At 47.3% G+C, this 26,250-nt stretch overlaps 2 protein-coding genes and 1 long non-coding RNA gene across 8 annotated transcripts in view; 2 read left to right on the forward strand and 1 right to left on the reverse strand.

Annotated features, from left to right (window-relative positions):
- Nucleotides 1–415: 415 nt before the first annotated feature.
- Nucleotides 416–24,227, reverse strand: LOC108583043. Of its 6 annotated transcripts, none has more exons than XR_001897234.2 (4): nucleotides 23,574–24,215; nucleotides 22,443–22,560; nucleotides 1,937–2,043; nucleotides 416–885 (listed from the first exon to the last, which is right to left on the reverse strand). XR_001897234.2 is itself a non-coding variant. In XM_017951614.1 (4 exons), exons 1-4 carry the CDS (start codon nucleotides 24,017–24,019, stop codon nucleotides 1,996–1,998), a joined length of 330 nt encoding a protein of 109 aa, XP_017807103.1. In that variant the 5' UTR covers nucleotides 24,020–24,227; the 3' UTR covers nucleotides 1,937–1,995. The 6 variants fall into 6 exon arrangements, 2 of the variants coding, with proteins under 2 accessions (XP_017807103.1, XP_017807101.1); XM_017951614.1 differs by lacking the exon at nucleotides 416–885 and having other exon boundaries at nucleotides 23,574–23,646; nucleotides 23,929–24,227; XR_001897239.2 differs by lacking the exon at nucleotides 22,443–22,560 and having other exon boundaries at nucleotides 23,929–24,215.
- On the forward strand, nucleotides 20,001–21,391 carry LOC103879612. Its single transcript, XR_640299.4, has 2 exons — nucleotides 20,001–20,127; nucleotides 21,138–21,391. It is a non-coding gene; the product is annotated as an uncharacterized LOC103879612 (long non-coding RNA).
- Nucleotides 24,228–24,680: 453 nt separating the features above from the next.
- GATA6 (GATA binding protein 6) overlaps nucleotides 24,681–26,250 on the forward strand; it is a 32,887-nt gene continuing 31,317 nt past the window's right edge. The window contains exon 1 of the mRNA XM_003914229.4: nucleotides 24,681–24,940. The gene's annotated coding sequence lies outside the window, so the exon portion shown is untranslated. The remainder of the gene's footprint in view (nucleotides 24,941–26,250) is intronic.

Raw genomic sequence — 26,250 nt, forward strand, 5'->3', positions numbered from 1 at the left:
CCTCAGCCTCCCCAGTAGCTGGGACAATAGGCATGAGCCACCATGCTCGGCTATTTGCTTGCTCTTTCATTTTTTATTTCAGTTTTTCCCCCTCATTTGACACCTTTGGTATATTTGCTCTTAAATAAAATCATTATCAATAAGATTACCTTCTTAGGCTGGGCACGGTGGCTCACGCCTATAATCTCAACACTTTGGGAGGTCGAGGTGGGTGGATCACCTGAGGTCGGGAGTTCGAAACCAGCCTGACCAACATGGAGAAACCTCATCTCTACTAAAAGTACAAAATTAGTCTGGCGTGGTGGCGCATGCCTGTAAGCCCAACTACTCAGGAAGGCTGAGGCAGGAGAATCGCTTGAACCCGGGAGGTGGAGGTTGCAGTGAGCCAAGATGGTGCCGTTGCACTTCAGCCTGGGCAACAAGAGTAAAACTCTGTCTCAAAAAAAAAAAAAAAAGATTACCATTCTTTTGGCTAATTATTATATACTTTTTCACCCATTATAATCCAATCTATTATTTGCAAACAACAATAGTATTTACATAGAAGCTTCTTATAGACATAAATTACAAAATTTATCTTTACCTCAAGCTGAATTCTTAACAACAACTTTAAATTCTGAATACAGAAGCTTCCATTTATCCAGAATAGTGACGAGGTTCTGGTTAATTAACATTCCCATGTATAGCAGGATCTCCACTCTTCAAAGAATCCAAACACAAAACTGGAGGAAAGTATTTACCTTAAAACTGGACAATGTTTCACATCAATGTGAACAGCCACTCTCATTGGGTAGTCCCATTTAAAACCAATGGCCGTCAGCTCTTGTTTTTCAAATTCCTCTTCTACATTGTCTTGTTTTCTTGTCATTTATCTTTTTATATTTTCTAAAGTGGCATGTAGGAGAAAAAATTTTAGGTTATTTGGACATTCTGGTGATTGATATCTTGCATTTTTAAAGTTATTAATACATTTGTTTTCATCATAAGCTAAAAAGAGAAAGATATTCTGTAGACAGTTGGGGACACTTCTTTTTTTTTTTTTTTTTTTTTTTTTGAGACGGAGTCTCTTGCTGTTGCCCAGGCTGGAGTGCAGTGGCGCGATCTCAGCTCACTGCAACTGTCACCTCTTGGGTTCAAGCGATTCTCCTGCCTCAGCCTCCCAAGTAGCTGGGATTATAGGCATGCACCACCATGCTTGGCTAATTTTGTATTTTTAGTAGGGATCGGGTTTCTCCATGTTGGTCAGGCTGGTTTTGAACTCCCAACCTCAGGTGATCCACCCGCCTCGACCTCCCAAAGTGCTGGGATTACAGGCGTGAACCACCACACCCGGCCAGAATCCGTTATATTTCTAGGGCTGCTATATTTCTCTTTGGCAAGGATGTAGAGTTGAGAGGAAGACAGAAAACACATAAGATGCTTCTAAATTATGCAGGAAAAATGTATGTTTCTATTGATATTTTTCTTTCTAGTGGTGGTGGCAGATCCTAACGTTTTAAACTGGAGTGAAAGTCTGTGTAGCTGGGATTTGAGATAGGGGGTGGGTGTCTATGATCTGGGGCTTCTAAAGGGTGAGGGTAGAGTATACACTAGGGTAGGGTGAACAGAAGTAGAATCCTTCCATTTTCTTCTCTGCTCCCCACATTCGTGTGCCTGCCTGGGATAATCTAGCTTCCTCAGCTCTGCCACCCAATACCTCCCCGCGGTGGTTGGGGATGGGGACTACGGGGAGAGACAGGTTAGTGGACATGGTGGGTTATCTATCCATTCTTCCCTTCACCTATCTCAATGAACTCACATTTTTACTTTAGTTTACATCGTCACCCATGTACTTAGGGAAGAGAAGATCTCAACCTTAACAGTTGGTTGGCTAAACCAATCAGTGCATTCCATTTCCCACTGAAGGCCATTGTTCAGGAGTGGACATGTGACTTACCAGGTCCAGTCAAGGTGTATCTCAGGACTCCTGCTTGGGAACCTGTGACAGACTGCCCTTCATCTGCATGCCAGGATGTGCAGGAACCATCGTGTTCCTTTTGCCACCTAAGAAAAGCAAGTTAAAGATGAAGTCCAAAGAATGACAGAGGCACATGGAAGGGAGTGGCAGAGAAATGCAGCAGGAGGTCCTGGTTAAGGTGATTCTAAAGCCAATTCTGCTCTGAACTTCCAGTTACATGAACACATAAATGTTCTTATTGTTAACCCAGTTAGAGAAGATATTGTTTCTTGGAACCGAAAATATTCTAGCCTTTTACCAAGGGTTGGAGGTGCCTCCATACACCCATCTCTGGGGGCCATGTTTTCCCTCTGACATGATGTTATGAATGGTAGTTAATTGCTCATATGCACCTAGAATGTAGATTAAATGTATACCCTTGAAGTTAACAATAGCAGAAAACAATGCAGTTCAAGTATACAACATTGTACAATGAGGAGGAGAAGGGCAGTATTTGAGGCTCTAACCATCATTTATCCCTGCCTTCCTGCCTTCCTGCCTTCCCTCCCTTCTCTCCCTCCCTCCCTTCCTTTCTTCCTCCCTCCTTCTCTCCCTTTCTCTCCCTCTCTCCTCTCTTTCTCTTTCTTTCTTTCTTTCTTTCTTTCTTTCTTTCTTTCTTTCTTTCTCTCTCTCTCTCTCTCTCTCTCTTTCTTTCTTTCTTTCTTTCTCTTTCTTTCTCTTTCTTTCCTTCTTTCTTTCTCTTTCTTTCTCTCTCTCTCTCTCTTTCTCTTTCTTTCTTTTCTTTGTCTCTTTCTTTTTTATTTCAGACAGGGTCTCCCTTTGTCTCCCAGGCTGAAATACAGTGACACAATCACAGCTCACTGCAGTCTCAACCTACCAAGCTCAAGCCATGCTCCCGCCTCGGCCTCCTGAGTAGCTGGGACCACAGGTGCACACCACCATGCCTGACTGATTTTTGTATTTTTTGTAGAGATGGGTTTTTGCTATGTTGCCCAGGCTGGTATCATATTATTTCTATGGAGAAATCTGTTACAAGTTCCATATAAGCAACTTACAAATGAAATTGTCAGGACTCTGTGGGTCTCAAGTTTCCCATGAGGGTATCATATTAGATGAAGTTTAAGGTATCTTCTAAGTTTAACATTCTATGAATCTTTGTTACTGGTTCATTTTAAGTCAGTTAAATGGGATTCCTGAAATAGGGCAGCATTCTTGAATAATACAGCACTTGAAGATTGTTCATTCCCTGTTCAGCAAGCTGTATCTTGTTTGTTTTCACAGCAGTTGAGGATTTACCATCATTAACTATTTTTGAAATTCTAGCACTCACATCTTGCCACTAAATATTTATACACAAAATACCTTATTTGTTGCAGCAAACTTATTATTTTGATTTGTCAGTTTTTATGGAAACCTGAGAGATCCAAACAGGCTCACATTTCTAAGCAAAAGCAAATAGTAATTTCCTCCACCCATGTGTTAGTCAAAGTAGGGACTTTTTCTAAGAATAGAGACATTGGCCATCTTGAGGTAGTTTCAACACAAAAATGCAGTGGTTCATAATACTTTGGTTCAATATTTAAGTTACAGATTGAAAAATAAGTGGTCTAGGAAGCACAGAGAGTGCCTTGAAATAAAAAGATCCGTGTCTGTGGTCATAATTAGGCAAAACCTACTTTACCTGTAGGTGTGGTCAGTGATTGTCTACCTGGCAGGAATTAAATGTTTCTAAGAGACTCCTCCAAAAACTCTCTCCCATTAGACCACACCAAGAAGTCTGAAATTCTACCAATCACTCTTTAAAGAAACTGTGCTACACAGAGTGTCCACTGGAAAAAAAAGAAAAAAAATTTTAACCCATTACCTCCCAGTGGCACGCTAGCTGAGATCAGCCTGATGGCCACCTGTTCGGGGGGTGAGTGCTGAGAAAGAGAGGAGGGAAGGACTGAATCTGGGGTACCCTACTGAAAGTCCCTGTTGGGTACACAGCTCTGGGTATGGGAGCAGGGGCCCAAAGACCATCTGGCTCATTTCATGGCTTTTTCTTGGGTGTTCCTATGTATCTTGATTCAAAAGAAGTCAATGGATCTCATTTTCCTTGAGTTTCTGAGGGTTCAGATTGGAAGACAGCTTCCTTCTACGTCATTCCCATTCTCTGTTCTCTTGCTCCTTAATGTATGGTCACCTATCAATAAGTCTCACTGGGGCCCCTCTGCTGTGGCCTGGCAGTTGTTCTTTGGCAAAAGAACAGCTGTTTGGATGCTGCTTCTCTCCTCAGGATGACTGCCTTAGGATTATATCCAGGAATAATGCCTCTTCAGTGGGCCCCTGATTCGGTGCTTGGAGGCGGGAGGAAGTGAGAGACAATTCCTTTGTTTCCTCCTCATTTCCAGCCCACAGTCCTTGTAGCTGTGTTAGAGATGAAGCAAATAAGGCTGGGCACAGTGGCTTATGCTTTACTCTCAGCACTGTGGGAGTCCAAGGCAGGCGGCTCACATAAGATAAGGAATTTGAGACCAGCCTGGCCAACACGGTGAAATCCCATCTCTACTAAAAATACAAAAAATTAGCCGGGCATGCTGGCACGCACCTGTAATCGCAGCTACTCAGTAGGCTGAGGCAGGAGAATTGCTTGAACCCAGGAGGCAGAGGTTGCAGCGAGCCGAGATCGTGCCACTGCACTCCAGCCTGGGTGACAGAGCGAGACTCCATCTTTAAAAAAAAAAAAAAAAAGGAGAGAGATATGAAGCAAATAAGAGAAAAGATGGTACTGATGTTTGCTCTTGGTGTTGTGGAACAGAAGGACGGGGAACTGATGTGGGTCTCTGCTGACTCTCTGCTATGGATCTATTTGGGGTGCATCCATTAGGTAAAATATCTGATGGTGACACATTTTTATTTTATTTTATTTTATTTTATTTTATTTTATTTTTTTGAGGCGGAGTCTTGCTCTGTCTCCCAGGCTGGAGTGCAGTGGTGAGATCTCTGCTCACTGCAAGCTCCACCTCCCGGGTTCCCACCATTCTCCTGCCTCAGCCTCCCGAGTAGCTGGGACTAGAGGCGCCCGCCACCACGCCCGGCTAAGTTTTTTTGTATTTTCAGTAGAGATGGGGTTTCACTATGTTAGCTAGGATGGTCTCGATCTCCTGACCTCGTGATCCGCCTGCCTCTGCCTCCCAAAGTGCTGGGATTACAGGCGTGAGCCACCGCGCCCGGCGGTGACACATTTTTAAAAAGGATTCTGTAGGGCAGCAACCTCACCTACCTTCTCTTCCTTTCTTTTTTCAACAGAGATGGGGTTTCGTCACGTTGCCCAGGCTAGTCTCGAACTCCTGGGCTCAAGCAGTCTTCCCTGCTCAGCCTCCCAAAGTGTTGCGATTACAGGCGTGAGCCACTACGCCCAGTCTAGTATTCTTATAAAAGTTCTGCCTTGTGTCTTATGTGAAGTGTGCTTTAGTCTTGTCCCTGTTTCCCTGTACTGGGGGCTTCCAGGAAGGGAGGAGCACTGGTAAGGATGATGGCTGATTTTCCTCAAGTAAGTTACCAGTTCTCACACTATACATTACCCTGGCCCCCTAGTCCATGCTGAACAAAGCAGTGGAAAATGTAAGTGACGGTATTCCTTTTATTATTTTTTTTAAATTTTTTATTTTTTGAGACGGATTCTCACTCTGTCACCAGGCTGGAGTACTGTGGCATGATCTCGGCTCACTGTAACCTCCGCCTCCCAGGTTCAAGCGATTCTCCTGCCTCAGCCTCCGGAGGAGCTGGGACTATAGGCACACGCCACCACGTCCTGCTAACTTTTTTTTTTTTTTTTTTAGTAGAGATGGGGTTTCACCATGTTCACCAGGATGGTCTCGATCTCCTGACCTTGTGATCTGCTCGCCTTGGCTTCCCAAAGTGCTGGGATTACAGGCGTGAGCCACCGTGCCTGACCAAGTGATGGTATTTTTAAATTGAGATCAACAAAAAGGAAAACCTTGACATTTTATTTGAATGAGCCCTTCACAGTGACCCTTATTTCTTGTGTACTCTTTTCTCTCTATTTTTGGTGTGACTCTTTTTGTTTGTTTTTGTTTTGGCATGTGCCAGTCATCATTCTGTTTCTTTATGTTATACCTAATGGCAAAAGGAAGTTGCTCATTCTCAAGACTGAAATCTGTTCCTTAATATTAGAAGGATGAAAACAAAAGAGGAGAATGATCTGGGTCCTGAAAATGGAAGGTATGCCTATGTTTTACATTCAGGGTGCTGAAGACATTGTTGGCGTTTAATAAATTCATGGTGATTTGTACTTATTAGCCATTAATTCTTTTATTATTATTTTTATATATTTTTGAGACTGAGTCTCGCTGTATTGCCAGGCTGGCGTGTATGGAGTGCAGTGGCACCATCTTAGCTCACTGCAACTTCCACCTCCTGGGTTCAAGCCATTCTCCTCCTCAGCCTCCTGAGTAGCTGGGACTACAGGCACATGCTGGCACGCCCAGCTAATTTTTTTGTTTTAATAGAGACAGGGTTTCACCATGTTGCCCAGGCTGGTCTTGAACTCCTGAGCTCAGGCAATCCGCCTGCCTTGGCCTCCCAAAGTGCTAGGATTACAGGTGTGAGCCACTGTGCCCGGCCTATTATTATTATTATTATTATTATTATTATTATTTTGAGACGGAATCTTGCTCTGTTACCCAGGCTGGAGTGCAGTGGTGCAATCTCGGCTCACTGCAACCTCTGCTTCCCGGGTTCAAACAATTCTCCTGCCTCAGCCTCCCAAGTAACTGGGATCACATGTGTGCACCACTATGCCTGGCTAATTTTTGTATTTTTAGTAAAGACAGGGTTTCACCATGTTATTCAGGCTGGTCTTGAACTCCTGAGATGATCCACCCACCTCAGCCTCCCACTATTTTTATTTTTTTGAGGCAGGATCTCACTTTGTTGCCCAGGCTGGAGTGCAGTGGTGCAGTCATGACACACTGCAGCTTTGACTTCCAAGATTAAGCGTCCTCCCACCTCAGTCTCCTGAGGAGCTGGGACCACAGGCACGTGCCACCATACCTGACTTTTTTTTTTTTTTTTTTTTTCCAGAGATGAAGTCTCCCTATGTTGCTGAGGCTGGTCTCAAACTCTTGCCTCAGCAGTTGTTTTAAGAGGCTTAATAAGTTATTGGCCAATTCAGAATTATAAATACAACCAACATAATATTCATAAGTGGCTGAATTCAAGAAAAAATGTGGAGTGTATTTTGAAGTTGGGGGTCTAGAATTGGAGTTGAAGTTGAAGGAGTGGAATGTTGTGAAATATAAAGTTTATAAAAATTCAGTCTGAGAAGTACAGGAACAATGCCCAATGCAATAATACCCTCACAATAATAATCCCTTTAAGACCAATTGTACAATGCCTGGGATTAGAAAATTTCCACAGGCTACAGTAAGGATTTGTTTATATTCAGATAATTGGATCAGAAAATGACTTATGATGTCATTTGATCATCAACTCTATTCAATGTGGAATCCTCCCAAAAACTGATGTTCAAACTTTCTGACTTAGAATTCTATTTAGGAGGATGTGAGAGGAAAAAAAAGTTGAAATGTAAAAAGCCATCTGAAGAGATCATTGTCTTTAGTGTGGAATGGTATGCTATGGATAATGCTGGAATGTATGCTTTGGGCTTCGGGAATTATCTAAAACCTTAGGCAACAACTTGTTCAACCAGCATTTACTGAGTTCTGTGTGCTGGACACTGCGTCGAGGGGAATAAAAAGATGAATGAGACGTAATCGGCCCTCCTTAGATCTCACAGACTCAGGGAGCAAATGGTGCAGTGATGATGAGTGGAAAGTCTGAGTCTTACCCCAATTGTATGACTGGTTTTCAGCACTTGGCTAGTTCCTCGCTTCTGTTCCCTCACCCACAACATAAAGAGAGAGAATAATGAAGGGATCGGCCTCTCGGGCTGGTCAGGCGGTCACGTGGGCTGGAGAACTGGAGTGACGAGCTCTGTGGTTAAGCCTCTGAACTCTTCAGGCCTCAGTTTCTTCATCTCACCCTCAGGATAATAACCGTGCCCACCTTGCGGTGCCATTATGGGAATTATATTGAGACAATCCACATGGAGTGTTTGGCTCACAGAAAGCACTGGGGAGATGTTAGCTGCTGTTAGTACTATTCCTAGGTATTTGGAAGAACATTTCCATATTTGAAATTATTGACATATTTGTCATTGTGTAGACAGCACATTGGAAGGCACATAAAATGTTTCACTTTTTTGTTTTTTGTTTTTAAGATAGAGTCTCTTCTGTCACCCAGGCTGGAGTGCAGTGGTGCGATCTCAGCTCACTGCAACCTCTGCCTCCCAGGTTCAAGTTATTCTCCTGCCTTAGCCTCCCGAGTATCTGGGATTACAGGTGCCTGCCACCAGGCCCTGCTAATTTTTGTATTTTTAGTAGAGATGGAGTTTCACCATGTTGGCCAGGCTGGTCTCGAACTCCTGACTTCAAATGATCCACCCGTCTCAGCCTCCCAAAGTGCTGAAATTACAGGCATGACCACTGCACCCGGCCTGTTTTCACTTTTAAATCAGAAGGTTTGACATCATGGAATCACTGTCTAATGCTGATCCCACACTTTGGTTATCATAGATTATTATTATTGTTATTGTTGCGACGGAGTCTCCCTCTGTCGCCCAGGCTGGAGTGCAGTGGCACAATCTCGGCTCACTGCAACCTCTGCCTCCTGGGTTCAAGCGATTCTTCTGCCTCAGCTTCCTGAGTAGCTGGGACTACAGATGTGTGCCACCACACCCAGTTAATTTTAGCATTTTTAGTAGAGACGAGGTTTCACCATATTGGCCAGGCTGGTCTCGAACTGGTGACCTTGTGATCTGCCCACCTCGCCCTCCCAAAGTGCTGGGATTACAGGCGTGAGCCACCATGCCCAGTCTATCATAGATTATTTAAAAAGGGCAAAGAGACTATATAGATGTGATCTTCATTATTGGCAGATTTGATATTTGCAAATTTGCATACTCAATAATGTTTATTGGTAATCCCCAAATCAATACTCACGGTGCTTTCCTGGTCATTCCCAGCTATGTGCAGAGCAGTAAAAAATCTGAGTTGTTCAACATGCTTGTTTCCAGTTGAGGCTGAACAGGACTATGTTCTGCCTTGTTTCAGCACTCATACTGTAAACAAGTGTCCTTTCAAAGTCTCTGTAGTGCCACGTTTTTCACATTTTTGTGCCTTTTGTTGGTGATTTTGCTGTTTGAAATGGCCTCTAAGCATAGTATGAAGGTGCTGTCTAGTGTTCCTAAGTGCAAGAAAGCTATAATGTGCCTTACCCAGAAAATATATGTGTTAGAGAAGCTTCATTCAGGCATGAGTTATAGTGCTATTGGCTGTGAATTCAATGTTAATGAATCAACACTACATATGAAATAAGGTGTCTTTAAACAGAAACACACATAAAACAAGCTTGATGAAAACATGGTGGCCAGAGGCTCATAGAAACTTAACCCTCTATTTCCCCTGGGAGCAATGGCTCGGTACTCACCAATTGAGTGTTTGTGGTAACTTTATAGCACATAGCTATCATTAATAACAATCAACTGCATGCATGTGTGTGTGTGTATATGTGTTTATAAATGTATGTGTGCATACAAATGTATATATATACTTAGGTATGATTTTTTGTTTTTACAAAATTGCTGATAAATGTGTCAGAGAGTGAATGAATGGGGCTCTTTTGAATTGAGAGTCAGACTTGTGAGTTGGGCTTATTGGAACAAGGCCAGTATATTGGGGGCCGGAAATCACATTTACAAAGAGATTATTTTAAGTCGTCCATTCAATAAATAATTTTAATACTAGCTCCTTTCTGAGTGATGGCAAGAAGAGGAACTTGATCTTGTCCTAGTCTCTGTTTTGAGAGATTGGTCTGTAAAGCCTCTCACTGCTGCAACGAAAAGTCTAGATTTAACAGATGGATTGGATGAAAAAGAAGAATCCACAGCATGATTTTGAAAGTCTTAGGCATAAAAGAAATGACAGTACCTGGACTCTAGAACCAGGCTGCTTGTATTTGAAGTTAATCTCTGTCATTTAACTAGCTGAGCGACCTTGGGGAATTTTCTTAGCGTCTCTGTGCCTCCCCTGTAAAATGTGTACCTACCTCAAAGAGTTAGGGAGACAAAATGTAAAAGCTCTTAGAACAATGCCTGGTACAAGGCATGCGCTTGTCCAATATTAACTCTTATTAACATTACTAATCTTCAAAACTTGCCTCAATCTCAATCATAGAACCATGAATTCACTCACTAGACACTGACTGATCATGTTCTACGTCTTAACAACTTGGTAAACTAATAGCTGATTATAGATATATGTAGATAATTTTGTGGATCTGTGGATATATAGATATTTTAAACTCTTCTATGCAGTTATTCCAAGGAAGAGACTGTCAACAATGGATGATACAGTTTCTCATTTTTTGCTTTGCCCGGGGAGCCAAAGGAGAGTGCCACTGGTGAAGGCAGACATGCCACCTGCTGTGTGGGTGAAGGGAACTCTGGCCAGCAGAGATCCAGGAGGAGGGACCCAGCAATAGAATACAGGGCACCAGGGATTCTGGGCAGGATCAGCAAGAGTATCTCCTGGGGATCCTGGGGGTTCTGAGCCCTGGCCTGAAGGGCAGCCTGAAACCTCAAGAGACCACAGTAATATTACCGTTTCCATCAGCACTAACTCTTGCTAAATGCTGACGTGCACAGGGCCCGGTGCCAGGTGCTGCCTGTCAGAAAACTGAGCTATCTATCTGCAGAAACGTTCATGGTATTGATTGCTGCTGGCTGTGGAGATAGTAAGGGGGAAATGACCAAAGAGGTTCACACAAGGGCTTCGGAGATATTGATAATGTCTTTTTAAAATTATTATTATTTTTTTAAAAGTTTCTGAAATAGAGAAGGGGTCTTGCTATGTTGCCCAGGCTGGTCTTGAACTCCTGAGCTCAAGCTATTTGCCTGCCTTGGCCTCCCAAAGTTCTAGGATTATAGGCGTGTGCCACCATGCCTAGCCGATATTGATAATATTTTATTTCTTAAGCTGGATAATACCTGCACTGGGTTTTGTTTCAGTATTCTTATAGATCACACACACATATATTACATATATTCTTACAAGTGTACATATTTATTTTATTTTATTTATTTATTTTTTTGACGGAGTCTCACTCTGTCGCCCAGGCTGGAGTGAGCGGCGCCATCTTGGCTCACTGCAAGCTCCGCCTCCCGGGTTCCCGCCATTCTCCTGCCTCAGTCTCTGGAGTAGCTGGGACTACAGGCGCCCACCACCTCGCCCAGCTAGTTTTTTGCATTTTTAGTAGAGACGGGGTTTCACCGTGTTAGCCAGGATGGTCTCGATCTCCTGACCTCGTGATCCACCCGCCTCGGCCTCCCAAAGTGCTGGGATTACAGGCGTGAGCCACCGCGTCCGGCCCAAGTGTACATATTTATATGTTTTTGCTGCAAAGGTAAATACCAATATTACAGTGACTTAAACAAGTTAAAAGTTATTTCTCTTTTATGGAACAGTCTGAGAATAAGTGATCCTTTTCTAAAGCTCTATGATGTCACAGACTGACACCCTTTACTGCAACTTTGTGCAATATGTAGCTTCTGTCTCACTGTGGCTGATCCAGTGCCTGCCATCATGTCTAAATTCCAGCCAGTAGTTTGAGCAAAGGTTAGGGGAAAAGCACGTTTCTTAAGGGAATGACCCAGAAGTTACATTTTTTTTGGAGCGGGGGCGGAGGGCATGAGTCTCACTCCACCAGGCAGGCTAGAGTGCAGTGGTATGATTTCAGCTCACTGCAATCTCTGCCTTCCAGTTTCAAGTGATTCTCATGCCTCAGCCTCTAGAGTAGCTGGGATTACAGGTGCATGCCACCATGCCCAGCTAATTTTTGTATTTTTAGTAGAGATGGGTTTCTTCATGTTGGCCAGACTGATACTGAACTCCTGGCCTCAAGTGATCCACTGGTCTCAGCTTCCCAAAGTGCTGGGATTGCAGTCATGAGCCACCGCACCCGGTCCAGAAGTTACAATTCTATCTCACATCCCACTATCTAGAACCTGGTCTCTTAGACCCCCTTAATTGCAAAAAAATCTGGGAAATGTAGTCTTTAGCTGGGCAACAATTAACAGAGCTAAAACGTCTTTTCCTGTATAAGAAAGGAGGGGCTGGACGCAGTGGCTCATGCCTGTAATCCCAGCACTTTGGGAGGCCGAGGCAGGTGGATCACAAGGTCAGGAGTTCGAGACCAGCCTGGCCAATGTGGTAAAACCCTGTCTCTACTAAAAATACAAAAATTAGCTGGGCATGGTGGCGGGCACCTTTAATCTCAGCTACTCGGGAGGCTGAGGCAGGAGAATTACTTGAACCCAGGAGGCAGAGGTTGCAGTGAGCTGACATCGTACCACTTTACTCCAGTCTGTGACAGAGCGAGACGCCATCCCCAAAAAATAAAATACAAAGGAGAGCAAATATTAGAGGCAAAGAGCAGCCTCTGCTACAAATATATAAAAATATATAGGTGATTAATTTAAAGAGCTGAAAGTAAAAACCGTACTTCCCAGTGCATTAACTATGAACTTATTTATTTAAAAATCATTACAGTCTTGCCTGGGCACGGTGGCTCATACCTGTAATCCCAGCACTTTGGGACGCCAAGGCCAATGGATCACCTGAGGTCAGGAATTCAAGACCAACTTGGGCAACATGGTGAAACCCTGTTTCTACTAAAAAAAAAAAAAAAAAATTAGCCGGGCAGGGAGGCGCATGCTTGTAATCCCAGCTACTCTGGAGGCTGAGGCATGAGAATTGTTTGAACCCAGGAGACAGAGGTTCCATTGAGTCGAGATCCCACCATTGCACTCCATCCTGGGTGACAGAGCAAGACCCCATCTCAAAAAAAAAAAAAAAAATCATTATAGTCTTAAAGGAGAGTCAATAGGGAACAGAGAAACATAAACTATAAACATTGGAGGTTACTGCTAATTGATAACTACTTTGAAATGAAGAATTAAAAGCTATAGTGTAAATCAACCAGAAAGTGATTTGATTTTTTTTCTTCACTCAGGGTGGGCTTGAATAATTTGAATTTTAAAAATGCTACATGCCCACAACTCTTCAGAAACATAACTAGCACTTAAAGCATGGGAGGCCTCTTGTATGCCAAGGTTAAATTGGTTCTGGACTATTCATGAGTATTGTTGCCATGGACATGAGGTGATTATGTAGGAACAAAACCCACTGTTCCTCTTCCAATTTGTCAGGTGAGATCTCATGGAGGAGGTAGAATCTCAGGGACTGGTGGAATAGGAAAGGAGGAAGTTTGAATTTCTCTTTCTTTCTTTTTTCTTTTTTATTTCTTTAAGATGGAGTTTTGTTCTTTTGCCCAGGCTGGAATGAAGTGGCGTGATCTTGGCTTACTGCAAACTCTGCCCCTGGGTTCAAGCGATTCTCCTGCCTCAGCCTCCTGAGAAGCTGGGATTACAGGCGTGTGCCACCACACCTGGCTAATTTTTACATTTTTAGCAAGAGAGTGTTTCGCCATGTTGGCCAGGCTGGTCCTGCTATGGGCCAGGCCCTGCTCTGGGCTCTGGGGAAACCATGGTGAGCAGAATAGACAAGTCTCGCTCTGTCGTCCAGGTAAGAGTGCAGTGGCACGATCTCACTGCAACCTCCGCCTCCTGGGTTCATGCCATTCTCCTGCCTCAGCCTCCCAAGCAGCTGGGACTACAGGCGTCTGCCATCACACCTGGCTAATTTTTTGTATTTTTAGTAGAGATGGGGTTTCACTGTGCTAGCAAGGATGGTCTCGATCTCCTGACCTCATGATCCACCCGCCTTGGCCTCCCAAAGTGCTGGGATTACAGGTGTGAGCCACCGTGTCCAGCTGTGTTGAGCTTACATTCTAGTGTTCCAGCCTAATTTTATTATTTTGAGTTCCACTTTAATGCCCCAAATCTAATTATAATTTACTTTAGGAGACTCAGTCATGACTTGGCCCTCATAGCATGCAACAGTGATCTCTCTGTCTGAAGAGGTTTTCATCCTTGAGGTCAATTTTCCAGTGAATACACTTAGAGATCTGATCATTTCTTCCTTATTGACACTCTTTATCTTTTGCTGTAAAAGGTGTATTTTTGCATCTACAGTTTTGGTATAATTTTGTAGTTAAAAAATCTTTGCATGTATCCGAATCCTGCCAACCTCTCCGCTTTCTTGCTGGCACTTCACACTAAGGCTCCAGTTAATTATCTTTGCTTCTTCTCACTTCCTAAACCTTGTCTGATTAAGTCATTTCTCAAAACTCAGTTTTAAGAGTTTTAAAACTCAGTGAGTTTTAAGACTTCTCCAGGAAGCCTTCCCTGGTTGCACTCCAACAGTCCCTTGATTTCTCTCTACGGTGGCACTTACCACCTGGTGTGACAATTTTCTGTAACCTTGTCTGCCTCTCCTGATTGTCTGGGAGCAGCTTGAGGGCAGGGCATTGTCACGCATCTTTGCACCCCTAGTACCCGCCATAGTGTTTGTCTCAGCAGGATCATGGAGTTTGAATGACCAAATAAAACAAACAAAAACTTACTTGCACTATCAGCTAGGGACAGACAGGTTGAGTTGTTGATTGCAAATAATTCCCTGTAGGAAATGTCCGATGCTCACAAAAGCTTTTTCTTGTCTTTTCTTTTTAGTTTTGATCACCTTCCTACCTCACTTCTTTGAGGCCTTGGTACCTCCTCTCTTCCTCTTAAAAAGTGGCCTGAAATAGAAGTTTGTGTTTTTGCTTATTTATCAAACATCTCAAACAGCCTGTATGGTGAGCCAAACACTCTTCTAAGCATTTTATAAATATTAATTCATTTAATCTTCATGAAAATCATATATATATATATGGTTTTTTTTTGAGGAGGGTCTTGCTGTGTTGCCCAGGCAGGAGTGCAGTGGCGTGATCTCAGCTCATTGCAACCTCCACCTCCTGGGTTCAAGCGATTCTTATGCCTCGGCCTCCTGGGTAGCTGGGATTACAGGTGCCTGCCACCATGTCCAGCTAATTTTTGTATTTTTAGTAGAGACAGGGTTTCACCATGTTGGCCAGGGAGGTCTTGAACTCCTGACCTCAGGTGATCCACCTGCCTCGGCTTCCGAAAGTGCTGGGATTACAGGCGTGAGCCACCGTGCCTGGCCAGGAGTAGAGATATTAAGGAACATGCCCAAGATCACACAACTAAAGAGAAACAGCAAGATGCATATCTGGGATTTGAACCCATGCCTCCATAACTGGTGCTTAATCTAGCTCCAGGTGCAGAGGGGCAGGGAGCTGCTGCAGCAGTTGCACTGGGTAGACCCTTTCCTATGCACCTAGCCTTTTGCACTTCTGCCCAAAGCGTGCTGAGCTCTGGACAGAAATATGACTTTGAAATGTAGAGGTTGACAGCTTTGTGGATCCACATTGTGGTTTTTGGCTAGAGTTTGCTGGGCACTGGTAGTCAATCTTTAAAAATGGTATAATATTCACACTTTTTTTGGTTGGATAATTGCATGCCTTTAATTTGTGGTATTATAAACAGCAGTAATCTAGCTTAAGAGTAGCCAGAAAAAGTTATTTGATATCCGTTAAGTCAGGTTTCTATCTTTATCTACCTCTGTAGAGGTGAATATTATTATGGCCAGGAAAAAGCAACATTGTAATATACTCTAAAGGGTGTCTCTTGAGTGGATAGATTAAAAATAAAAACCCCTTCTGAAGAAGGTAGGCAACTACTCTGCTTCCTTCCCTAACAGGCTAACACAATTTTCCCCTTTGGTATCATGACAATTTGGCTCTCTGTAGGACATGAACATTAAAGGTGGGGCGGGGGGGGGGGGGGGGGGGGGGGGGAATCATACCTTTCTTAGTCCAGTGACTTAGAACAGTGATTTAAAAAAAAAAAAAAACCTACTTAAACTGCTGCCACCTAAAATGTTTACCTTAGTCAGAAAACTGATAGTTCAAGATAAATGAAAACATTAGCTCATGCAAAAGAATTGCTTATTTGGTAAGTATGAAGTCCCCTTAGAGTAATCATTGAGGATAAGGGAGTCCATCCTCAGTGATTGCTTTTGGTCAGCGTTCTGTGGTTCAGTGGGCTTATATTCACAGGCAAAGAATAAATAATTTAGATAGCAACTTCTATCGGAAGACATTTCAGTGGTTTGAAAATCTTGACTCTAAGTTAACTGTTCAGCCTTTGGAAATGGATCATCCCTTTTGTTTAGCCCACTGGTGTAGTATTTAGATTAACGTGTAAGTTTGTATTTAACCCGACAGAAACCAAAGAGCCAGATCAGTCACATGCTAGCGGTCTTCCTGGGGCCCTGACAGATGTACATGCAGGAAAGGGGACTCAAGTCATTAGTTTGTGATTAATGTTTGCAGAAAACAATATTTTTACCATTTTATGTATGGAGCAACTGAGTCACGAAGAGGTTAAGTGTCTTGCCCTTGATTACAAGGCTGTTTAGTAGTCCAGGAAAATCTAGCACTCATGCATGCACATTGACCATAATTTTGCATCCAATTCTCTCTCTCTCTCTCTCTCTCTTTTAAATTGAGACAAGGTCTTACACCCAGGCTGGAATGCAGTGATCTAGACTCACTGCAACCTCCAACTACCGGGTTCAAGTGATTCTCCCACCTCAGCCTCCCGACTAGCTGGGACTAAAGGCACACGCCACTATGCCTGGCTAATTTTTGCGGTTTTTGTAGAGAGAGGCTTTCACCATGTTGGCCAGGCTGGTCTCGAACTCCTGACCTCAGGTGATCTGCCCGCCTCAACCTACCAAAGTGTTGGGATTACAGCCATGAGCCACCGCACCTTGCCTTTTAAAAATTATTGTTTTTATTTTGACAGAGGGTTTTTCTCTGTTGCCCAGGCTGGACTGCAGTGGTGTGATCATAGCTCACTGCTGCCTTGAACTCCTGAGCTCAAGCGACACTCCCATCTCAGCCTCTTGAATTCTCACCAATTCTGTTTTGTGAATTACAGTTTCTGTACTTGCCCACAGGCAGGTTACAGGCTGGAAGTGAGAACTAAAACAAGAGGATGCTGACAATCGCTTTCAAGGGGAAGGGACCTACCCAGACTTGCTATGGGTAACAGAACTGACACAGGGGCTGACGTTCCCCCTGGGCCTGGCCCTCTTGGACCCCCTGGGCCTGGCCCTCTTGGACCTTCTGGCTCTCCGCTGATTCCCAAAGGCTTCTGTCCATGAGGATTCAATCAGCCTCAGGACGGCTGGCTGGGCTGGGGGGCAGGAGGGTTGTAAATCTGGGAGAGCTGCAAAGTATTCAGGGTCTTGAACTTTATCAGGTTTGAATGTGTGATTGTGAAAGTAAAGAGCAGAGAAATGACAGCACTCAGTAAATCAAACGTAGAGAAGATCAGAACTGTCAAAGACAAGAGAAAAACAGGCGCTGGGCACAAACCGGGCAGAAAAGCTGCAGGGACGGGAAGACTTTTATGTTCCCTCCAGACTTTGCCTTCTGAAAAACAAATCTCTTTCCCTGTCATTTTATCTAGAGAAGAGTATTATTTGTTATATCCCATAAATTCCTTTTTAAAGTTTTCATTATGAAGGTTTAGATCTTCTTTTAGAAGATAGGGTGCTATAAGAAAAAAAACAAAACAAAACAGAAAATCAGTTGAAAAATGACTGCAATGGCCTAGATTTTTTCCCTATCAATAACGTGTTCCCTAGCTTCTCAGAGATCTTTTTTTCTTCCTTCAAAAAAACAATGTGATTAAAGTATAATAAATCTGCATATATAGCAAAACCAAATTGAAGAGTAAAAAGGCATAAGAGAAGTCTAAAGTTAGATGATCAGGTCACTTTAATTAGTTCTCTCCCCCCTCCCCACCCCTGCTAATATCTAATGCCAGTCCTCAAGGTTATCCTTCTTAGTGATCTGTTAATTCACTCCTGTCTACTGCCAGAAAGAGGTTCCCAGGAAGGGGTGCTGCTGGGACAGGGATTCTTTTGTTGGAGCAGAGGAGGAGCCTCAAGATTACTGTCTTTGTCCTGTAGAAGACATTGCAGAAGATCTGTTGCTGGCATTTGCAAGGGGAACAACAAGGGATGTCTCCTCTTCAAAGGAACCAAAGACAAGTAGAGAACCTAATGTTTGTCTCACCCTTCACCTCCTTTCCTACCATAATGCAATAAATAAAGTCTTCACTGCTAGTACATAGAAAAGGCTTGAGACCTCTGGTCAATCACAGGTCCCAACTGAATGAGTGCTCAAAGAAGTTATTTACTGGGAATTAAGTTTGCTCCTGTTGGGCCAAACAAGAAATCGAAATTTGGTGTAGTATATGAAAGTCTATTACAATAAATATTAGTAATAATATTCATATAGCGCTTACTATGTGCCAGGTACTATTAGCAGTTTACATGTAAGAAACCTTTTCATCCTCTTAGCAATCCTATAAGGAGAGTACTTTTATTATGCCCATTTTGCAGATGAAGAAACTGTGGCACAGAGAGGTTGGGCTATTTGCCATGATCACATAGCTAGTAAACGGTGGCATCAGGATTGAAACCCAGGCAGGCTGGCTCAGGGTCCTGCGCAGGCCCAATGGCTCCTAGAAATTCCCTCAGTGTATGAGCCACTCCTTTCTTTTCAAACCCACTGGGTTGCCTAGAGGGCAATCTGGACTTGAGTACTTTTTTAGAGAAGGGAAAAAGACTCAGTCATCTCCTTCCATCTTGGAAAGTGGGATTTTGCCCAACCGGCTTTACAGAGGTGCCAACCTTCTAGACTGTAAACACTTCAAAACTAGGAGCTAACTCTTCTCTTTCTTCCTTGTGCGGTGCATACTCAGTATGCATTGGGCAAGTGGCAGGGAACTGGAGGACGGCAACCTGGTAGACAAGCCTTTGGTCCTAATTCTCTGCATATTTGCAACATAGCTGTATGGAGAGGTCATATTTCTGGGTAATTTTTTTGTTTGTTTCTTGGGCACATTTTGCCCCTTTAATTGACTCAAAGTGGGGCATTTGTAATTTAGCAAGTCTCCAAAAGCTGATTTCCTTCTTTTCCTTGCTTCCTTTTAGCATTCCCTGTCCCACACTTTTTGGTTTTGAAAAAACAAAACCAAAAAACTACTGAACAGTCAGGAAGGTCTTTGAGCTGAGACAGCCCAGGGACAGTGGCATATGGACCCTGGCCCTAGAACTGGCGTGGCCTGCACACCTTGTGATACCAGCAAACTCCAGGAAGAGCCTAGGTCCTGCCTGTCTAGTGGGTTGGACATTTCTCCATCTCTTTCACCTTCTTGGGAGCAGAAATGTTCCCTTTTCCTCTGATGCGCTAATTTTCCCCTCCCCAGAGGCCGGTGGGGTAAGGATTATGTAGGACGGATGATTTTTGGCATTCACCTTATTTGGAAAGATAACAAAAAAAGAGAAGCATCTTCTACTTCCCAGCCAGTGTGAGGGGGCAGACAGCAGACCCTGGGGTGCCTTTTGGAATTGAGAGTCCTGCCCCCACCATCTGCCAGAGAACACACTAGGGGAGGCAGAAGACTTGGGAAAGCCCCTGCCGGGAAGCCAAGAGGTCTCATCTGAAACTTACCCCCACCCCATCACCTCCTTGTCCTATTTCAAAGAGGTAGAAAAGGTTTATGCTGGTCTGGAATATGGACTCCTTTTACTTAAGGGAAGGAGAAAACTTCAAAAACATCACAACTGACTCCCCAATCTCACTTTTTAGTATTCAGGATCAGGAAACTGGATCTTCCCTGCCGTCACCCTTTGGTGAAAGGGAAGGGATCACTCCAGGGGCAGGGCCTCGGCCCAGCTGGCAGCCCTAGGCTTTATGTAGTGATGCCAGTAGCAATTAATAATGATAATAAATACCACACTTCAAACCAAACCCAAGCCGAGGATGACTGAATGATTGGACCTCTGCCTCCCACCTGCGTGCGGTTACTCTGCGAGTCCACACCCTCCCGGGCAGCCTCAGTTCCACCCACCACCTTCAGTCTGGGATTCAAAGGGAGCGCTGCCCCAGGACCAGCGACGTGGACCAGCACACTGCCCCTTAGCAGACCCACAGGGAGTGGGATGGTAGGTGGGGGCGGTTGGGTTTTATCTTTATTATTTAGTGTCAGAAAATAATCAAAACGGGGTGGTAATTTCGGCCCCCTGAGCTCGGTTTAGTTTTTCCGCGAAGTGCAGGGGGGCCGTTTTAAGATCCCCACCTGGAGCTCCACAGCTCCCGGGGACCCCCGTGTCCACCCCGTCTCCTAGGGCCTGGCACTCCCTGGCCCCGCAGCCTGGGAGCCTCCACCTTCCCCAGGCGGCAGCCACAGGTCCCGCTGGGCCCATCTGAGGTCTGCGGCCGCCGAAATCGGGGTCTTAGGGCGTCAGGGAGCAACCAGGCCTCGGGGAGGGAGGCCGGCGCCGGCGCGGAATTTCTTTATCGGGATTTGAGAGCCGCAAGCTTCTCCTTCGCTTCTTTAAGCGATCACGGAAAGACACCTTTCGATCTTTTGTCAGACATTTTGGCCCTTAATAGCTAAATTTATTTGGTTTAAAGCGGCTACGGGAGAAGCAGGGAGGGAAAATCTTTCGTCGGTCATTGGGTGGCCTAGATAACAGACTTGGAGAGAGAGGGGAGAAGAAAGTAAAAAGGTTAATGGATGAGGGGAGGGCTGGAGGCGCCCGGCGTGGGGCTTTTACGGCGACCCTCCCCCGACCGCCCCCTTATCGCGGCCCGAACTTACCCGCGGCGCAGCGAGTACATTAAGTCACGTAAACAGCGCGGAGAGGAATGCCACCGCGGTGACCTTTCGTGCGCCGCCGCCGCGAGCCCACCTCCGCGCCGTGCTGGCGGCCGCCGGCGGCGCGCGGGGGTCGGCCGGGGGCTGCGCCGGGCTAGGGGCCTCCGGGCCGGGCCTGGCCTGCGTAACGCGCCGGGCCTCGATTCCGACAGCCCGGGGACCCCGGCGCTGGCTCTGCGCGGTCCTTCCCCCGAAGTGGCCGGCGGCGGGGAGCCGGCGCTGGGGGTGGGGGCGACCTTTGAGTTTCCGCCGCCACCACCTGACGTTTCTAAAGAGTGTTTTTGGTTTTCCGAGATTTAAACTTAAAAGAAAGAAAATCACCGCCAGGACTCTGGTCGACGGCCTACGGTGCAGTGCGGCCACTGAGTGGGGGACACGCCGCCTGGAACTCGCCACTGGCCCCAGACGCTGGCAGGGGTGGGGGGCTCTGAGGTGACCCTGGGTCCTTGGGTAAAAGCGTCCCGAGACGGGAAGAAATATGGTATAAGCGAGAAGGCCTCATAAATCTGGGCTGTTAAAAATCTAAGTTAAAAATATGTTTTAAGTCAGAAATGCATTCTTTTTCTTTATGAAACATCGCCGAAGCAGCCAGTTTTGTGACAGGATAGTAAAATGAGCGTGAGTTCGCGGGGGTGGAGGTGCACCGGGACGCGGGTCCTTGCCGGGTCTCGCAGCTCCTCCGGAAGCGGCGCAAGACTGGGTCCCCAAACACCCTTCCCGTTTGGCAGCCAAGCCCCCGCCCCCTGCCCAATTGGCTGCAGTGTTCTGGGTGGATTTGAATCGCGAATAGTGGTGTGGCGCGGCCCAAATAAATCAATCCTGGGGACAGGCCGCGCCCGGGAGCCAGCCCTCTGTGAGGGTAAGGGGGACGACTCGCCCAGGAGGGGCCGCTCATTGGGTCTAAACAGTCCGGAGAGAAACAGTTTCGTTCAAGATTAGCAAATCCCGAAAGAGGAGACAGGCGGGGGTGGAAAAAAAAAAAAAGGAAAAGAAGGAAAAGAAAATATATATATATATACCCACGAAGAAAACAGGAACTTTTAAGAGCTGTCCGTGTACTTTGGACACTAGTGGGTGCCTTCTCCCCAGCTCTTGGGTTTCTCCCTAGTTTGGGGTGCACCTCTTCCCTCAGAACTTCCTAATCTGCTGGCCTTCTAGACCAGCTGGGGCGCGCCCAGGAAGCTCCACGAGCGGGCCTGGGGCTCATGGGAGTGGCTTTGAAAACATGCTTGTCTTCCCCAGAGTTGTCCCTAGCGCCAAAGATGCACTGGAGAAAAGGCACATTGGAGAGGTCAGGCAGCTTGGTTTTCTGTCTGAATCAACTGTACGAGTTAAACAGTTTTATTTTGAAATTAACCAACACACACAAAAACAACAACAACATTCACTACCCATTCCCTCGTTTGGTTGGAAAACCAGTCTGAAAAAATAAATACAATCTGTGACCATGAAAAGGAGCAATCACTTATTTTTCCCATTTGTTTTCAACATTATTTTTAAAAATAGATTGGGAATCTGGAGGGTAAAATGCCGGGTCCCTTCCCGAGCCCTTAGAGCCCGAAGGTTGTCGAATCGGTCAATGTCCACCCCGCCGCTCACCTCTGTCCCAGCAGCGCCGGGGCCAGCGCGCCCTTCTGCCGCGTCTGCGGAGCTGCGGGAAAAGCAGGTCCCCGGCGGGTATCGAGTGTCCAGGGATTTCCACGCAGACATCCTTGTACTTGCAAATACAAAGAAACACACAGGACAGAGATCAGGCTCGCGCCAGGGCTCGATCTCCTCGGGGCTCAGGGTTGGAGGCCATTCACAGCCTGGACACAAACTGAGCCAGAAAGTTTATTTTTAGCAAACAAGATAGAGTTTTTAGAAAATTGCTTTTAATAGCAAACCTGAGAAATATTATTTCAAAACGTTGGAATCAAAGGAAATCAAATGTCCACAACACATTTCCGTCACTGCTTACAATTGAGCTTCTGCAGAACGCAGTCCACTTAAACATTTGGTGAAACTCACGAAAAGAACCAAAAGCAAGGCATTCCGGGTCCTGGCGGGGGCTGAGCGGCCGGGCGGACGCCTGGCTATCTCTTCTGGGAGTCGCGCATTCAATCGCACTCAGGTTAAAATTTAAAGCCCCTGGATCCTGCTCCAGTAGCCAACCTCTCCATTCCAGAGTTTTCTACCTTCAGCCTTTTCAAAATGCGGCCACGCTGAAACTGGGAGCCGCCGCAGTGATTGGGGGAGGCAAAGTGGATTGTAATAAAAGTGACTAAATTGGACGAGAACGGTTTCTGGACCTTCTCGGTAGCAATTTAAAATTCAGAAGTGTTTAGAAGCAATTTACAACGAAGAATGAAAAAAGAAGAATTCTCTCCAACTTCCTGAATTCCTCGCCCCTTCCTCCGCACTGCCAGGCCCTGTCCCCGCTCCCCCAGGAGCCACAAGTTCACAACTCACAGTTAACATGCAGAGGAAACAACGCTTAGCGACGAGGTCTCACCGTCTCTGGAAACCATACTTTACAACGCACCTCCCCACCCCAGTTCAACTCTGCACAGGCTCCTCTCCCTTCCCTAACTGGGAAAACACGAAAATAAAAACAAAACAAAAAACCAGAGCCCAAACGCTTTCTGGGAGACCGACCTTCAGAAAATCATTTACTTCGATTTACCTGGCGGGGGGGGGGGGGGGGGGGGGAGGGGGCGGGCGGGGGAAAGCATAAAAATGCATTCTCACAAAAACAACTCCTCTTGTCCTAAACTCTCCCTCGGCAGCCTTCTGGGGTCACGTCTGTCGGAAGAAATCCTTTCTGTGAGCGAAAGGGAGCGAGACATATATCACGGCTCCTGCAGCGGACGAGCCTGCGGCCGCGCGAGTCGCCGCTGACAGATCGGCGCTGATAACCCCGCGACGTTCATTTCCAGTCCCTTTGCCCGCTAGGGACCATATCAGTTTGTACAGAGTTGTGATAACTGTTTGGAGGGAGCGAACAGGGGGTGTGTATATGAACGTGGGGGTGGGGAAGCAGCATTCAGCTCTGGGTCCAGGGAAGGTGACACCCCCTCTTCGCAGTGACTTATCTGCGACTTACCTGAAACTCTCCAGGGAAATCTCCGTGCAAACGGGACATCAAAAGTTGGAGAGCGTCCTCGAACACCACTGATGTGGAAGCCCTTTTCCATTCTGCGCACCCCATAGACTACCTTTCCGTACAGGACCACCCGAGTTAAAGTTCCCAAAAGTCAACTGGGGAATTTTGTCGTGAGGTTCCCGAAACCACCACGACCTGAGCCCTAGCATCCCGAGATAGGGTCGGAGAAAGTTTAAGGTCGGTCTCACACAACCGCAGGGCAAAAAGCACATTTGCTGTGAAGGGGCTAGGCGGGGGTTGGGGGGCGGGGGGGCGCAGAGCACTTTCTCCCCTCCTTCTGGGGGCGTGCTGACCCAGGGGCTGGAGCGCCCCTCCCGCCGCGGCGGCGGCGCGGGGCTGTGCACTGCCAACTCCTCCCGTGCCAAGGCTCCCTCCTCCTCCCTCGTGTGGGTGTGTGTGTGCGACTGCGGGAGCGGGAGGGTGCACAGCCGCTGTGTGGGTGCGGGTCGCCAGCCAGGTCAGGCGTTCTATGGCCTCCGCCCCTCCCCCGGCGTCCCTGGGCTCGGCGCCCCCCGGGTGGACTTGCCCCCACTCCGGGGACAGGGCTCGCGGCTCAGCCCACGCCCGCAGGCAGCGCGGCGCTCATTGTCTGCCTGGGCGGCGCGCTCCCCTCCCCCTCGCCGTCCCCTCCCCACCCTCTTTTCTCTCCTCCCCTAGATCCCTCCTCCTCCTCTTCACCTCCAGCGCCCAGCTGCTCGCTGAGCGCAGTTCCGACCCACAGCCTGGCACCCTTCGGCGAGCGCTGTTTGTTTAGGGCTCGGTGAGTCCAATCAGGAGCGCAGGCTGCAGTTTTCCGGCAGAGCAGTAAGAGGCGCCTCCTCTCTCCTTTTTATTCACCGGCAGCGCGGCGCAGACCCCGGACTCGCGCTCGCCCGCTGGCGCCCTCGGCCTCTCTCCACGCCTGGGAGCACCCTCCGCCGCGGCCGTTCTCCATGCGCAGCGCCCGCCCGAGGTTCGGCTGCTTCCTCCTCGCGCGATCTCCCCGCTTCCCTCCCCTCCACCCCTACTCGTCGCGGGCCCCTGGGCCTCCGGCGCTCCGGCCCTCTCCAGGCCGCGGTCGGCTCCGAGGGTGTCTCCCTCCTCCCCTCCGGGCGGGCTGAGGCGGCTCCCAGGCTCCCGGGACACCGCGGACCAACTTCTAGTCTCTTTTCCTCTCCTCGAAGCGCTTATCTGCGCGCAGCCTTATCTCCGAGTTATCTCGGCGCAAAGGGGCGGGAGCCGGTAGTTAGGCAGGCAGAGAAACTTCTTTCTTGCTATCTAGCCAGGTCTGTGTGTGGGCATTAATTTTAGTGTGGTAATCTCCGATGAGCCTAGGCGATTTGGAAGAGCAGCCTAGAGGAGGCCAGCCCGGCTGCATTTCGCCTCCCTCCCCCACTCCTCCGATTCTCCCTGTCATTCTTCCTGCTCTCCCCTTTGGGGTCGCCTCGGCTCTGGGGCAGTCTCACGCCCCCCTCCCCCGCCCCCAGCCCCTTGCGTTCCCCCTCCTTTTCTCTGCTCTCCGCTCCACCCCGCTACGTCCGATTCCGGGAGGGTCCGGCCTTTCTGCTGCTGGGGATGACCGCGGGGTGGGCCGGGCTGCCCGGCCGGCGTGAGCGCGCACGCTGGTGGCTGCCGGCGCGGGCCGTGTCTAAGGTGTGCGGCGCCGCGGGGACGCCGGTGGGGCTGGCGATTCCCGCCCCGGGAGCTCCCTGCTCTGCCTCTGCTGGGAAGGACCCGGACTGCTGCCCCCGCCCTGGCGTCCCACTTTCCCTGGGCCGAATGGCATTTCTCTCTGGGGCTCGCGTTCGGGCTGGTCAGCGCAGTCCGGGAAACTCTGGGAGAGCCAGTATAGGAGAACGCGGCGGTTTCGTTTTCGGGGACAGGTTGCCTTCCTTACGCGAACGGTTTTCCCGTGGGGAACCCTCACCCCGAGGCATTTCGGGAGAGGGGCATCCGCAGAGAGGCGGGATGCTGCGGTGCCAACACGCACAGCTACTTAAATTCTTTTGTGTGTCATCAGCCCGGGGGAGACACTTTAGGGCGGAAGGAAAGCCTCATCCCTGGCGCACGCACCGAGAAAGGTTGCGGCCGAGGGGGTGGGCGGGGAGGACGCGGGGACCGGAGCGGTGCCTTTGAGGGAGGGCTGGTATCCCAGTCCTTCCAGGGCCCTGTGGCGACTCCGCAGGCTCCTTTCCCCTCTCCCTTATTAATCCCCAGCCCCAGGCAGAAATGGGATCTTTGAGAAGTCTCAAATGGGATCTTTGAGTTCTCAAAGATCCCATT

The sequence above is a fragment of the Papio anubis genome, chromosome 19, assembly GCF_008728515.1.
Source record: "Papio anubis isolate 15944 chromosome 19, Panubis1.0, whole genome shotgun sequence".
NCBI lineage: Eukaryota > Metazoa > Chordata > Mammalia > Primates > Cercopithecidae > Papio > Papio anubis.

Excerpts from the sequence above, each read along its gene's own strand:
- LOC108583043 (XM_017951612.1), bottom strand. The coding sequence starts at position 24,019 with ATGGAAAAGGGCTTCCACATCAGTGGTGTTCGAGGACGCTCTCCAACT. Across the intron at positions 23,647-23,928 it reads ATTTCCCTGGAGAGTTTCAG|AAAGGATTTCTTCCGACAGA; the intron begins GTAAGTCGCAGA and ends TTTCGCTCACAG. Across the intron at positions 22,561-23,573 it reads GGACAAGAGGAGTTGTTTTT|TACAAGGATGTCTGCGTGGA; the intron begins GTGAGAATGCAT and ends TGTATTTGCAAG.